Source organism: Parasteatoda tepidariorum, chromosome 10, assembly GCF_982258835.1.
Source record: "Parasteatoda tepidariorum strain Cologne lab strain chromosome 10, Ptep-v5.0, whole genome shotgun sequence".
Taxonomy (NCBI): domain Eukaryota; kingdom Metazoa; phylum Arthropoda; class Arachnida; order Araneae; family Theridiidae; genus Parasteatoda; species Parasteatoda tepidariorum.
Genome location: NC_141764.1, coordinates 72,872,711 through 72,889,519, shown reverse-complemented (window position 1 = coordinate 72,889,519; position 16,809 = coordinate 72,872,711). Strand labels below are relative to the sequence as shown.

General features: G+C 28.3%; 1 protein-coding gene across 6 annotated transcripts in view; it reads left to right on the top strand.

Annotated features, from left to right (window-relative positions):
* The first annotated feature begins 2,166 nt into the window (after positions 1-2,166).
* LOC107453296 (cyclic GMP-AMP synthase-like receptor) overlaps positions 2,167-16,809 on the top strand; it is a 34,995-nt gene continuing 20,352 nt past the window's right edge. For 3 of the 6 annotated variants that reach the window (XM_087153005.1, XM_087153003.1, XM_087153004.1), the window contains exon 1: positions 2,167-2,309. In XM_087153005.1, the coding sequence (XP_087009131.1) occupies positions 2,303-2,309 (7 nt within the window). In that variant the 5' untranslated portion in view covers positions 2,167-2,302. Of the gene's footprint in view, positions 2,310-14,098; positions 14,316-16,809 lie in introns of those variants that run through there. The other 3 variants (XM_071184095.2, XM_071184096.2, XM_071184099.2) reach the window with 3 other exon arrangements.

The window sequence follows — 16,809 nt, the reverse complement described above, 5'->3', positions numbered from 1 at the left end:
AAAGACAAATGGACTGCATAAATATGAAAAATATAATATTGTAAAGGTATGAGTTAGTACTAACAATTTAAAAAATAAAGATTTAATTACTATTTTTTCATTTATTTTAACATCGTGATGGAACTTTTAATTTAACAATATTCTCATTAACGTATTACAGCATTAAATAAATAAGACAAAAATATTTTAATGAATTTATTGTTTTTTTTTCACAGATTTTTTTAAAATTCATTATGAAGAATTTAATTTGAAAATTACAATAATGAATGTAATTATACTGCATATGCAAAGTAAAAGTTTCTTTACTTCAGTGACCGAAATAATTCTAAAATTTTAACTGAAAACAGTGAGTTATTTTCATTATACTTATTGTTAAACAAAAGTATTAGTAATTTTTAGTTTTGTCCAGTTTCATTTGATTTTTTTCAGTGTCTTCCACTGTCTTGGAAAAAATAAGGTTTCATCTGAATGGAATGTCAGCCTTGTTTAACATAAATATACATATGGTTATAAACATAAATATATTATATGAAAAACCATTTCTGCCTAAACATTTAAAAATGACAGATTTATGTTTATTTGAAGTAATACAAATTACCGATGGCAATTGAACTCAAAATTGTAAATCTTATTTGATTTTTTTTTTTTTTATCATTTTGTTACAATCAAACTGAAAGAATTTTTAAATTAGCAGAAAATTTAATTATATAAACAGGGTATCCGCGCACCTGGAAAGTCATGAATTTCGGTTTTGAACAAAATTTGTCATGAAATGTCATGATTTTAACAATTTTTTTAAAGAAAATCATGGAAAGTCATGGATTTAGGTCGCCAAAAAATCTAATTTTTAAAATGGAATTTAAAAATACCCTCCCATTTCATGGTGTTCCGAATATCTGAATTTGTAATAAATTGTAATCCACATTAAATCCATTTTGTTAAAATGTAAAATGTTTTTATCATGTTTTAAATGAAAGAAAAAACATGATTTCTAGAACGAATTATCTTTTAAACTTCTGTGATTTCAAAATTTTTGTTATTATTTATTTTTGATTTTATCAATTTAAAGTTCTAGCTGAAGCAAGCCAGTCATTGGCGAATTTTTTTAAATTCCGAAATGAGAACAGAAAAATCAGGAGTATTTCTTTCCTTTCGGACGAACAAGAAAAGTATCTTTAGAATATAATTCTGCCAAAAAAATTTTTTTGCTTTTGTATTTTTTTCGGCTATTTTATTGCTTCAACTCTTTCTTTACTCTGTTTTTTTTAAATTTAATATCTTTAAATATGACGATGCAGAATATAACAGTTTTGGTTATACCTATAATTTCAATTCGTGTTATTATAATGCTTTTTTAAATTTCTTGTGTTTTTGTCAGAGAAAATAGTAACTTTGTTAAGTCATGAAAAATTCTGGGAATTAGTCATGGAAAGTCATGAATTTGAAAATCTAAAATGTAGCAGATACCCTGTATAAAGTAATTTTTAAAAAAAATTAAAAAAAACGTACTTGGTTAAAACTAGCCAACCCTTTATATAGGTTTTTCGATTTAGTGGGTTTCCTTAAATGCTTGTGTTTTGATTTAAAATTTATTGAAACAATCACCTTTTTTTTTGTCAATTGCAGAGTATAAATGAAACACCATTTTATTTCAGCTGTCCATTTTATTAACAAAAACAGCTCGCTCATCACCTCAACTGTTGTTTTTTAACCGTAGCACTGATAAAAAATATCCACTGCTATTTTCTCATCATGGGTTAGAATCTTTTTGTTAAGTAATTATTAAAGGAGAAAGTTTTTCATGGATAGGAGATTTTTTTAACCCTGCCTTTTCTTATTAGCAAATTGCCAACTTTTATAATCAGCTAACAAAAATATATGTATTTCTTATTGTTGCCCTGCATAGAGTGAAACTTGAAACCCAAGTTACGTGAAGTTTAGAAAAAAAATTTATTTCACCAAATTTTTTCCACCTTATGAACTGATGTATAAATTTTATGTTAGAGAGTTGCGGTTACTAAATAAAATGAGACAATTGCTAGAGGACTTAGAATTTTTTTATTCTTAGAATTTTTTTATTCTTACCTTTAATGTGCTCCTCTATCCCTATAATACTCCATGCAAATTTTCCATTGTTTGAAATAGTGTTGGAAGTCTTTTTCTGTAAGTTTCTCCATGATGTGTGCCTCTTTTCTTACACAACTTCAATGAACTAATCTTGTTCCTTTTAATGTAGATTTGAGCTTGGGAAACAGATTAATGTCATTTGGTGGAAGGTCAGGTGAATGAGAAATAAAAATTAATGTTAGGTAGAATTTTCATTTAATATCTTATTTATACTCTGAAAGTCTTATGAGCTCAAAATATTGTAAGCATTCTGTTTTATTAATAGTTCGATATCAAACTTATGTCATGTACTTTTCTTATTTTTTCAAAACCTAATCTGTGATTCTGGTGGCTCAAAATATTTTTAGGTCCTTTCATGAAAAGTATATTTTATTATAAAAATATAACTCATTATTTGTAAATAATGTCAGTATTTGATTTTGAGGAATATTGAACATAGCATTTGTTTAATTATGTTTACAGCATTTGTTGAAATATTTCTGTAATTTCCTTTTAATATTAAATTTAAGAACTAGAACAATTTTTGCCGAATTTTCTCCTGTTGGAAGTTAAAATTTAGATAAGTTAATTAGAAATATTTTATTACTGTTGAAAAGTTACCTAAAATTTTTAGTGTATTTTGTATGTTAGTGTAACATTTTCTTTCAATATTTTTGAGCATGTCTTATTATCTCGGAAATTGAATTTGAAGTTCTTATTTGAATGTACGGTAAATAAACGTGTTAGTGTACCTCTTTTTTAAATAATTTTTTTATTATTACTGTTCTAAAATATGTTTATATTCAAATTTGTATATATTGAACCTAAAATATAAAAAAAAAAAATCTTTAATTTTTAATCTAATGATAAGATTTTCACTTACTAAAATTCAATCTTGGTAAACTTTAAATTAAACTTGCTAATTAGATATTGTTATAAGTTCTTAGAGTTATTTAGATTTTATCAGTAGCCTTTAAAATCACTTATTTTCCTTTAGAGCAAAATTCTTACTTTCAAGTTTTAAACTTTTATTTCTCGATCAACTGATTTATTTTTAGCGCCAGATTGCCAATAAAACAGCATGAAAGTGAAAATTGGCAATGAGTTAAGAAGCCTGTGAGTGGCTGTCTTTGATACTGATATGACCGATTTATATTTTGATTTAATACTTTCATATATTTACATGTCCACATTTTTACTGTGGATATTTTAAAAATTTCATGTGCATCTCATTTGGTTATAAAAGTCATGCATTTAATTGTTACAGACAGCTTCTGTAATATTTAATTGATTCAAAGCTTAAAAAGTACTTGTTTTGAGTTTAAAAAGTATGAGGCTATGAATCAAACCACAAAAACTTTTTTCTTTAATTAGATTTTTTTTTTATTTACAAATTTTGATTTTTGACCCTCAAGACATTTGAAGAAATAGCTTTTTTTAAAGAAAAAAAAGAAATTCATTTATCTAGAGCTATTCAATCATTTCCTTTTGGATTTTACCATTTAAAGTTATATTAATAAATGTAAAGTATTTTATGCCATACAATTCAAAGTATTTTTAAAATTATTATGAAATTAAATTAATTAGAAATACAAAAATATTTTTTATCCCTTATTTTAAGAGCAGAACATTTTTTGATAAAAAAAGTTAAAATTTTTGGCAAAAATTTATTTATATCGATAGTTTTAATGTCAAAATGAGCTGAAAGAAACCCAAACTTTACTTTCCTGACTAAACTATTGGGACATTATTTTCCAATTTCTAATTGGTTATATATATTGTGTTTGATTTTATAAATGAAGTCCATTGTGTATCACAAAAAGAGCATATTCTGCCCATGTGCTTAATGGTATTAAGCACATGGAAATCTGATTGATAAATCAAAAGTTATTCACTGTGATATATGTTTTTGTGTATAAAACAGAGTTTCTAACTATTAAAAAAAATGGGTGAAATTTTATAATTTTTATGTCGATCCATGACTTTTAGAATATGATTCAAATAGTAACACTGTTGCTGTCTTACAGTACTATTTTGCATAACTTAAATTCTGCAGAGTGAATTTAAAATTTCAGTGCTCTACAAATCTTTCAACATACACCAATGTGACAAAAGTCATGGGATACTATTCAATATTGTGTCAGACCTTCTCATGCTCTATGAAGTGCAGCAAGTCGACTTGACATGGACTCGACAAGTAGTTTAGAGTCTGTTGAAGGTATTATTGCAATGCAGTCTCAATAGATGTTTATAATTACAAAAGTGCTGCAGGTAAAGGATTTCGTGAATGAATTAAGTGGCAAAATCACTCGCTGGAATTGTCCAGATTGTTCTTCAAACTAGTCACGAACAATTAAGGTGCGGTGACATGGTGCATTGTCATCCATAAAAATTTCATCCTTGTTTGGGTACATGAAGTCCATGACTGGCTGCTAGTGGTCTCTAAGTAGCTGAGCGTAACCTTTCCAGTCAATAATCAGACCATAGAACTCAGTCCATGCCATGAAAAAAGAAGCCCACACCATTATGGAACCGCCAGCAGATTGCACAGTGTCTAGTTGACAACTTGGGTCCATGGCTTTGTAAAATCCGTGCTACACTTGAACTCTGTCATTAGCTCTGACTGAATCGTGACTCATCTGACCAAGCTGCAGTTTTCCAGTCTTACCAATTTATCAAAGAGCCCAGGAGAGGCGCTGGATGTGATGTAGCGCTTAGTAAAGGCACTCGATTAAGTCTTCTGCTGTCATATCTCATTACAGCCAAACTTTTCCGCACTGTCCTAATGGACAGATCCCCATTCATGCTTCTGGTTCTTTTCCGCAATGTTATTTGTCTGCTAACACTGAGAATATTCTATGTATGCAATGGCGTTCAGGGTCATTAAATGCAGGCGGTCGGCCATTACGTTGTCCATGGTGGGATGTTATCAATGAAATTAGGTATTTCCGGCCTACTCTTGACACTAGATCAAGGAACGTTTAATTCCTTCTCTATTTCTGAAATAGAATGTCTAATGCATCAAGCTCCAACTAAGATGTCGCGTTCAAAATTTGCTTATTCTCGTCCTATGGTCATAATTACAATCAGAAACATTCTCATATGAATAACTAGAACCCAAATGAAAGTCCTGCAGTGCACTAAAAGCCATTTATAAATTTTGTATGCGATACTATTGCCATCTTTATGTTTGCATATTGCTGATCCCATGACTAATCTCCACAAATTGAGTTTAATATTTAAAAAGAATCTACTTTCTGGAACACTAAATGTTAGCAAATTTTTGTTATGCAGTAATTTTACCAACATTATGAATGAAATTATCACTTATGTGAATGAATTTGAATGTTATTTTTTGTTGCATTTTCTAACATTTTTAAATAACAAAAGAAAATCATGTTTATAAAAATATAAAAGAAAATGGTGAAGTGCCTGGTGCTACTAGTATAGTAGGACAGCAAACTAAGCGGACAAAATATTGTAGGTACAGTCTTTGTAACAGAGTAAAATGGTGCAGAATTTCATAAGGGCAAAAATATTTTGGGATAAAATCTCATTAAGACAAATTATGAGACAGAATTTTTTGCAGATTAATTATCGTGGAACAGAATGTAATAACTTCTAAAAACTTAATGCTAATAGCGTTTTGTTTATGTCAGAGTTCGTTCTAGAATCTGACAGCGAATACTCAAAACAGTTAATTCACTCACAGATTATCTTGAGTTTACTGTTTTTTTTTTTTAAATTTAAAGTGATAACTAATAGCACTTTTAAGTTTGCATTTAAAGTGTTGTTTATTTTAAATGTATTTTCCCAATAGACAATTTAGTTAATCTGTATATATGTACTGTACTATGGAATGCTTGTCTTCTTATAAAGGTGTTGTTAATCCTATTAAATTTGATAAATTTTTTAAACGTTAAGCTTTTGAAATTTTGTCTACTTAAAAAAGTGATCAATTTAACATAATTGTATCTGCATTTTATTTTGTGATGTATATGATTCCTTTTTTCATATTTAAATGCTTCAATGCTAGCAGCTCTGCATTATGCTGTAAAGTATACAAATGTTAATTTATAAAATCGAAATTTTTGTTCTTTTTTTTAAAAATTATAAATTTTATATTGTATTGTTAATGAATTAAAAATTTTTTTTGAAAAGTTCTAAGTCTTAATGAATTTTTCTTAATTTCTTTCTCTTTATTCAATTATGAAGTGTCTTAAAATGAACAATTTAAAGTTATCGATATTATAAGTTATCAATTACAACGAGGTTGACTTCCAAAAATGAACCAACCAAGTCAAAATTTGGCTAAAATGCAGTGTGATGTACCTTAGTTAGCAGTTACTGTTCTTCAGTGCAATTTAAGAAAATAACGTAAGTACTTCAAAGTTGTAAAGTACTTGAACGTAAGTTGGGAAAGGTAGCTTTACAACTACGTTCTTTCCCTTGCTTATGTTATCAACACTAAAAGAGAATTTCAGAAAACGGATTTCAAAAAAATAGATTTTTGAAATCATATACAAAAATGCTTATAATATAGTTTATCTAACAAAAATACCAAATCTTTAAAAATTTCGACTTCGATTTTTTTTCTTGCTTACGTTGATTTTTCTATTACACCTAAGGGAAAGAAGGCCATTTTCAAGGAAAGCTTAAGTCCATATATTATTTGCCATATATATTGAACTTATAAAGCCAAGTTTATTTATAAGGGCTTTCCCCCCTCCCACACAGTTGTTTAAACCCCTGTTACTTGCTTTGGAAAAAACCCCAAGCCAACATGCATAGCTTTTATCAGTTGAAAAAAAAAAAAGCATAAGTCGAACATCAAAAACTATTTTTAACTCTTAATTCCTTAAGCTGCTTTATTTCTCTAACCACAAAAAATTTTCAGTTACAGAGCTATATTAATTTCTCACGGTCTTTTTTGGCGATTAAGCTGTAGCCAAATTAATTAAATATCATGTGGTTTGGCTTTTAGTCTTATTCGAAATATTCTTTTTATTTTGTATCTCAAGCTCTACAACTGTTATTGAATTAAAGTTTTATTGTAATTATTATCCTGTTTTCATCATCAACTGTCATTTTCATTATCCTGTTTTTATCTGCCTACTATACTATATCACTATACTAATATACTATATCATTATCCTGCTTACTATACTATACTTCCTTCATACCTTCTGAACATTCAACCGCACCATTTTTCCATTATAGGGAGAATATTTATCCAAGAAACACTTTATTGTCAGGTCGTTATTGCCGTTATGTTAATTCGTAAATTAAACAATTTAAAAAAAGTACATTATTACTGAATGTGATTCAATTATTGCCATGTATGTAGAGGAGGGTTTTCTTAAGAGGTTTTGGGAGAGAAAAAACGAAATTTTTAGTTATCAAGATATAGTGGTGTCTGGAATAAGTAGTACTAAATGAAATTAAATTTTAAAATTATTAGTTGAATATTTTAAAATATTTTTATAATTCTGTGTTGTAATTAAATTGTCATTTAATACAAAAATTAAAATAAATAGTTCATCACAATGTTTAAAACTTAACAATTTCTATTTGCTTTCTCAAGGCATTGTTGTTTCACTGAAAAAATTGAAATCATTATACTTTGGGCCGTTTAAATATTAAGTACCTTTCAGTGGTTTTTTTTTTTTTTAATTCTCTTATTTATTTTGACAATTGGGTATGGGGAATTCTGAGCAATGTTTACTTAAATATTAAAAATATTCATTTTCGAAACCCAGCTATGGCTGCTCGATACGAAATGTGCTCCCGGCTCGCACCGACCATTTATGACATAAAATATTCTCTCAGTGTAGACGAATCTCTAGTAAAAATCTCCTTGCCATCGGGCTAACCTAGTGAGCTTTTCGTGGTTATCCCCTCAATTTAACTGAAATGCTAAAGATCATATAAGTCCTCCAAGCATTGCCTTGTCTTCTAATACAAGGCTAAGAAGTTGATAACCCAAAATTTGGTCGGCTGTTCATAGTAGTTATTAAATGAAAATATATCTATTAATTGCAAAAATAATTAATATTTTTTTCGTTTTTAATTCATTTTTGACGTTCAAACTTTTTTCTAAGTTCTCCCAAGTATTAAGGATTTTATATTTATTTTTAAAATCGGCTTAGTCAATAAAACCTAGAACACAATCTATTCCAACCTTTTACAAACTTAGTGGTGGGCTTACTATAATGCTAACTATTGTTGTGTAGCCGCCGTGATTAGTGGTTAAAATAAAATACGGTGTACAAGAAAATTAGAAGCTTAACATATTTTTTATACAAATTTTAAAAGATCTCAACAGAAAAGTTAAAGTATTAAAATTATTGTAATTCGACACCAAAATGAATTATAATTTTTAAAAAGAAAATATACAAAGAAGTAGAATTAAAACATGTTTAATTTCCATATCTATGAAGAACGTTAAATTCTTATAATTATTATTATTTACTTCCTGTTCTCAAAAAAATGTACAACCATCGCTTTTTCTAACTTTTATCTTTATTTATTTATTTTTCAATACTTAAATTTCCACTCAATTCTCTCTCTAGTCTTTAGAAATCCTTTTTTACTGCTCTTTAAATCAGGGTTCATACTCACCGGGAAGCGATAATTAAAATCAAACATAAATAATGGCTCTAATTTTATACAACGCGTACTTTTCCGCTAAGAGCAGACATATCTCACCAAAAGTGGCAGCTGAATAAGGCTGACGACGAGATGGATTTTATACTTTTGTTTTAAGAGCCTCTCTATTATTCTGGTTGTAATCTAAATGGATGCAGTGTTGCCAGAACTTAAGATTAAAAAGTAGCGAATGGGAGCTCCAAAAGTAGCGGATTCGAACATTTTGTAGCCCAAAAATAAATCATATATATATATATATATATATATATATATATATATATATATATATATATATATATATATATATATATATATATATATATATATATATATATATATATATATATATTAACAAAATTGCATAAATAAAGTGTAAAGTTTGCCATGTTTTGAGTGCTCTAATTTATTTGTCTATATTTCTGTAAAACAGTGCCGTTTGCCAGAAAACACTAAAATTATATTGGATAGCTCGTTTTTTTCAAGCTTTTTTATGTGTAAAAATCAGTCGGAACTGTCTTCGATATTTTAATGTTGGTGCAGTCTTTGAGCTGCATAAGAATACTAAGAGGTTTCGACATCAGCTCGCTTCGTTCGATCCCCAACCTCAAGAACCTTAATTACTCGCACATAAAAATTTTCTCACTAGCTAATTTTTTTTAAATAAAAATTATTTTAATTTAAAAAATTATTTTTTTAAATTAAAAATAAGACCTAACTAGACCCAATCTCCAACAAGAAATTCAGAAAAGTTCAACTTCATGGGCCTACATCTGTGTGTATTTAGAAATAAAAGGCAAAAAATCTTTTTTTGATAAGCAAAATAATTTATTTAATAATTTCTGCTCTGAAGTTCGAAACAATACAAAGTACAAACATTCAGCTCGCAGATGAGAAATATGACTTTGCTTTTCTTTGTAACAGCATCAATAATTGTTTCAAACTCGATTGAGAATAGTTTTGATAGTAATTTAGTGAACAAATTAATATTTTGATTTGGGCCTCGTATGAAACAGTATTTTAAAGCGTCTACGAAGCAACAAATATTTTTAACTAATTTTTTTTCATTTATAGTAGCTGTAACATCTGTTGTAAAGTTTTAAAAAAACAATGATAAAAAGATAGATATGCACTAAATGCTCGTAAATATTTTCTTTTCTCGCAGCTCGCTTAGTTGCTGTGCTTACTTTACTTGCACAGTGAAACCCGTTAAGTTGACCATCTCTATAAGTTAATCACCTATCTAAGAATTTGATGATCAAGTGCAAAACTGGTAAAAACAATTTATTATCATTTTTATAAGATGACTTCTCTTATAAAACCATCAAATTGTAGTTCCACTTCTGATCAGTTTACGCTAGTTTCACTGTAGTAGCTTTAATAATTTTCTAAACTCCTTTTACAACACACAGCATATACATTACCGTGTTTATCATTTAAAGTAATTATCTTTCCTAGCTATTTTGCAATTACTATAAATGTTTCGAAAGGTTTAAAATGTTGACATTTTCGAATTAAAAAAATTGTCGTTATTAAATTTTCCTGATCCCTAAGTGCATTATGTTTCAATTAACTTAGTCATTTTTATTCATAATTTCATTGTTATAGTTAATTATTATTTGAAATTTCATAGTATATATTTTTGTTTTAAAAACAAAATCCATCTTTTGCGTTTCATCGTCATCATTGGGTGGGCCTGGGCCCTCTATGAAATATTTCTTCATGTCCTTCTCCTTGATGCCAATTCTGATTATCATTTGCATTTGGTAATACGAATTTTATTTTAATATGATAACTATCAAAAACTTCATTTTTATTTGTTTCATTTATTTATTGTATATTTGGCAAAATGAGGTGAAAAATAATAACTGTAACCATAGCAATACATATAATAGCTTCCTTTAAAAAAAAATTAATTTCATCATTTACAACGGGCAAATCTTAACTCTAGAGAGATATAAAAATTTTCCTATTTTTCGTGCAACTGTGAATAGATGGTGATTTACAAAAGTGAAATGAATTCACTAAAAAGCATTTAACAGTACGATATTTTTTGGAAACTCATTGTCATTCACAACAACTATTTTCATTCATCAGGTTTAATGACTTGGGATTTAATTTTTCTGAGTTTCAAAGCGAGTAACGTGATTTTTTTTTTCTCCAGAAGATAAATGATTAATAATAGTTGGAGTTAAAAAACATTTTCCCCATCATACTCTCCGTGCATTTTTCCATATATATCTTTGCGATTTCCCGAGTCTACGATTTGAAACATAAACATGGAAAGATTATAGACTCCATCCTCCATCAGTAAAACATATCAAGAATCCAAAACTGAAGCGAGAACGTTTTCAACAACAACAAAAATGTCCTTTTTAAAAATGATAAAGAAGCTGCAAACTTTCAGAATCATTTTATAATGGGAAGGGAAAAAATTAAAATATATATATATATATTTCAGTAAGGAAAAAAAGTAGCGCATATTTAAGATTTGTAGCGTTCGAAAAATAATAAGTAGCCCAAAAAGTAGCAAGTAGCGAAAATTCAATTTTCAGTAGCGGGGACTTTTAAAAGTAGCCCAATCCGCTACTTGTAGCCCAATCTGGCAACACTGAATGGATGGGCTTAATTGTCTACTTTGATGTCACAGTTAACAAATTGAATTAAAATAGTGGAAGCAAGATAATTATTTAATTTTTTTTTGGGGGGGAGGGGTTGGAGGCTGATAATCAACTTTAGTTTTAACTGTGCAGCGTTTAATAATTGGTAAGCAATCTAATTAAAAAACTGACCTTAATTTATAAAAAAAATGCACGGGTAAAAATAAAAACGTTTCGTATACATTTAAAAACAACTTATTAAAATTTATTAAAACCACCTTTTTTAAGAGCTTAATAGGAAACAATTATATTTTTTTTAGTCCTAAAACAAAATATAGTGCTTAGCATTTTCGAAAGACGGAGTTTTTCCACTGCGATAGAAGTTTTTTTTTTTACTTTAAATGTTAGTTGATACCTATTTTAGTCAAACAAAAATTAAAACATTTTTCCAAATTAGAACATTTGAAAAAAGATTTTAAAATTTTCATTTTAGTCTTATGTCTGTAAGTTTCTTTGAGTTCCTGCTTAAATTTCGATAAATAAAGTAGTGATATTCGCATTATTTAAAAAACAATATTAAATTGGATTAGCATCAGGCACTAGTTGGAATTTAGAGCCCGATAGCTTGTTGGAAGGGAACCTAAATTTTGGTTGGCATCAAGTTCTCTTAGACGTTGAAATAGCTAAAAAAAAAAAAATCTTTTAAGAACTGTTCTGAAAACGATTGATACGTGTATTGTCATCCAACACAGAACTCCATTTATAATATAAACAAACTAGCTAGTCAAAATATTTAGTAACGATAAATTTCAGATGAGATAATGGAGGCAAATTCTGCTTGCGTTGGTCAGAAAAAGATTATAACTTATAGTGTTCTCAGACACAAAGCTACAGTTGAAATTAGAGTATCTATGTTAGTCGGAAGGTCATCTAAAATTTGGACTAACAAAATATTATTTTCGGTCATAAAAGGCTTCCTGTAGCTACAATAATGATACTAATGAAATCTTCATTGTCACCAAGCATAAGTGTTACAAAATTTTTCTTTCACAGATGTGAAGGTAATTTAATAAAAACTGTATTTAAAAAAATTTTTTTTAATTAACTTCATCATCTACTTGTGGAAACAAAATTTCTACTATTGCTGAATTTTAATCTGCTTGAGCTTGTATTTTGCACCTAACGTATTGACATGCTGGCCAATATAATCAAGATTATTTATTTAAAAAAATGGCTAGTACAATAAATAAATGGTAAAATGAAAAATAAAGATATGAATGGTTTCAGGAACATGTTAGTCATTCAGTGCTAGCTGTAAAAAAATATACAAGGTTAAAAATTTTTTTTTTTTACAAAATTATGTTAATGATTTTATTAAAGAATAATTTCAACATGTTTTGATATTGTAATGATTTTATTCGTAATTTAAGAAGAATTTTTGTTTTTAAATGTTTAAATGATTGATTTAATATGCCGCCCATTATCAAGGAAAAGTAAGTTTTAGTGCTAGTGAGCTATACATTTCTAAAAATTCTGATAAACAATGTAAGACAGTATTAATTGACCGAAAAAATAAGTTCAGTCTTGAAATTTTTTTAAGAGTTACACGCACAGAATAAAAAAATATTTTGAATATCTCAAATTAAAAACATTTAACTTCGAATATCGCAAAATGAACGAACTTCCTTCACTACTAAGGCCTAGAGTGCCTGTATTGAAAAGAGTGATGACAATATCCAAGAGCGCATGCGCTGCCGTCAGATTTTTGTCCAAAGGGGTTGCCAGATGATACACCGAAATTGGCGCCACTCGCTCATTTGGTGTTATTCTGAAGGTTCTGTTATTCTAAGAGTATATACTAAAATATCAATAATATAAACTTTAAGATTGGAAAGCACATGATATTACAGATTTTTTAAGAAACATTGTCTAGCATCTGAAATTGCTAAAAAATTAACGTCAATGAAAAAAAAAAAAGACTTATGAAAAGACTTCAGCTTTTAATAAATGCCTTAAATAAAATATAAAAATTAATAATGATTATGCCATTTATTTCAGAAATAATAATTAATAATACAAATTATATAATTTATTATTATTTATTACTTTTTCAGGAAAAAATTATCGCATATTCACCTGAAAAGGTATTGTTTATTTCAACAAATTGTAAACAAAAATTTCCATAATTAGTTGAAATTTAAAACAAACTAGCATTTTATACAGTTGGTAACGAAAAGTAAACAAATGCTACTTTGTAACGCGAACATTGTAACGCGCCAACATGTCAAAGTAATATCGCCAAACTCTGCACTTCTGAAGTTTTGATAAGAAGATGCTCAAATCTTAAAATTTATAAGTAATTTAGATAGAAATTATGTGCATTAAAAGTAAATACATTTATTCTTATCTAACCATTAGTTATTTCATCACCTTGTTCTCTTTACAATGAGATAAACATAACTTTATATGCACGCAAGTAAGTGATAATAAGGATAAATTCTAATAACTAACAACTATCCAAATTTTCAGCCATAATTTTAACATTTACTGTAACTGTGAAGTTTCTTATTGAAAAAAAGTAAGTAATGAACTTATTACATGCATTTATTAATACAGAACATAATTTTTTTGAGTCAGAAAATTTTCACTCCATGTAATTCCAACGGCGAATTTTCCACTCTCGCCTCCGGCGGTAAAGTTTTTCTGTCCACCAATCAGGAATCGTTTCTCCCTTGTCCACTCTCTTTTACTCTAGGCTCTCTACTAAGGCCAATGCAAAAGCTCCACAACACATTTTCCTCCTCACGAGATTGGAATTCTTTCTGCGCAAGAAATCGAACGAATATTTCTATCTCGTTATGTTAGTGTGTATCCTTCAGTTTGATATTGTTTGAACAAAAATAGCTCAGCACTATTTTAAAAAAAAAAGACAACTAGTTGAGGTAAGAACAGTTTACATAAAAAGTAAGTCATAAATATTTTTTTTATGTGTAATAGTAAAGGATAGGTGATGATAAAAAGAAAATTATTCGATTCATTTCTTAACAATAATTAGTGGCATAGGTTATTTTCATCGAGTTGTCGAAATACCGACTCCCTAAGTATTTTTTATTTAATTCTATGACTTGATGATATGGTCAGCTCTCTCTCTTTTTCCGTAACACAAATAGCGCCCTCTGCCAACAGACCGAAGAAGTGTCTTAAGGTAGAGGTAAAGGCTTCGTATTTTTAACACGTGCATTATTTTGCTTCTGCGTGTTTTGTAATTGTAATGTGGGTAAATTTTAAGAAATTGCTAAAATTCTTTACCCTAAACCGTTTTTTTTTCGACCTTTCCTTTAATCAATAATAATTTTTAATATTTTAGAAAATTAAACTGATTAAAACAATTATTGACTAATAAAGCTATCTAAAACTGCATAACTAATTGCTAGAAACGATAACTTCTTCCAGATTTTAATGGTATACATTAAAAAATAGATTTATTTATATGAGTTACTTCGATGATATAAACCTTTACAAGTGTTAAATGTTGTGCTTGACCCTGAATTTTGTTTTTGATAATCCTCTATAATAAATCAACAGTTTTTTACATAATTTGAATCAAAGGATGTCGTATAAAACCTTTAAAGATAATACAGGTTTATTTGCAGATTCTACATAGATTGATCTCTAAAATATTCGTCTAAACTTTTATGACAATTGCACCTTCGAAATACCTGCAATTCACTGATTTTTTCTTTCAAGTTTTGTGGGGAGTTTTTTTTTTTTCCTTTGGTAGAACATTTAAACCTGAAACAAAAAATTTATCTAATATCATTTTACTTAATAATAATTCCGTTTAAGCAATGAAAACGTGTAACCAATTTCGAACTAATAAATAATTGAATGAAATGAGCTTTTAAATTTTCCTTTTATTGACCCAATTTAGTAAATTACAAGGAAATAAATTATGCGAGGAAAAAAAATGTTCTTTTCTAATAAACGGCATATAGTTTTTAGGAAATTACAACATGAGATAATTATTTCATTTGAAATTAGCAATTAAGTCAATTTTTCTCATATCAATAAGCTTGAAAACCAAGATTTTTTTTATTTATTTGTATCAATAATTGTGTAATGGAAATAAAAACATATTTCACGCTCTAAATTTTTAAAGTTCGATAAAAAGTATTTAGTCTTTCTGGGGTAGTTAAGAAGAAACGCGGTTTTTAATAAGAAGAAACAGTTAATTTTGTAATATCTAGGAATAAAGTAAACAATAATATTAAAACTTCCATGAATCATTTCACTAAAAAAAATTTTTTTTTGTAAATTTTTTAAAACGAATTGGATTTTGAATAATTCGAAAAATAATAAAGATCAAATAAAAAATTGCAATTTAAAAGAACTACAACATGAAATCTCATTTCTAAAATGTTAACTTTTTTACTTCATTTATTTTTAAATTTGTGAGATAATAAGCAACTTTTTTTTTGTGAAGAATATTGTATGTAAATTAAATAGTAAATTTTAGTTATTTTATGTAAAATTTAGCAAGATTGAGTATAAGTAAATAAAAAATTAGCACTTGTCACGTGTCGTATTAAAATCAAGTTTTTTTTTCTTCTGTTTTTATTAACTGTATTACGGAGTGCAAGGACTCGAGTGCAAAAATATGATTTCGGGCAAAATTTTTCGAAAATGAGTTTATTATAAATTTAGAATCCCTGTACTCTTAGCTTTCTAAAAATACTTTTCTTTTGTTTATACTACAATTATTTGCAAAAATATTGCGATAATTGTAGCACGATGACTCCCCGTGTAGTAAATGGTGATTGGGGTACATTAAATCTGACAGGTCACAAAGTTCTCCATGTTTCCATAACCAATTATACTTCTGAGGATTGGATCGGAGATTGATCGTTCTCTAGTTCAGGTCAAAATTACGATCTGTGGATGTATGAATGGGTCCACCCTTTAAATGGGTGTGGCAGAAGTCGAATTCTTTGCCATAGATGGCGCCACTTGCCTTAAGGGCTTACGACAACAACAAATAACAAAATTTTGCTGAGTACAAAAAAATGTCAAGGGAAAAAAAATTAAAAATTTAATCTAAAATAACCTTTGGGAGGACTTTTTGATAGAACTAACCTGCATTTGCGTTACATGGAGGGGAAGACCTCGAGAACTGTTAGCCTGACTTCAAGGGAACTCTAACCCATGATCCGTCTACCACTGAGGATATTTCACGTCTGCACTGTGGCCAGTGCAAGCCGGAAATTCGTATCGACCAGCCGTCGTTAGGATTTATTAGTTTATTTGCAAATATTAAATAAAGAGAATTAAAAACATATTTAGAATATTCTCTTCCCGTCTCCACCCTTTCGACAACCGAAAGCCAAATTCAGTCACGAGAGGAAAGACCCTTTTTAAGAGGACACCATACCACGGGAGAAACTTTAACGTCGTAATTTTT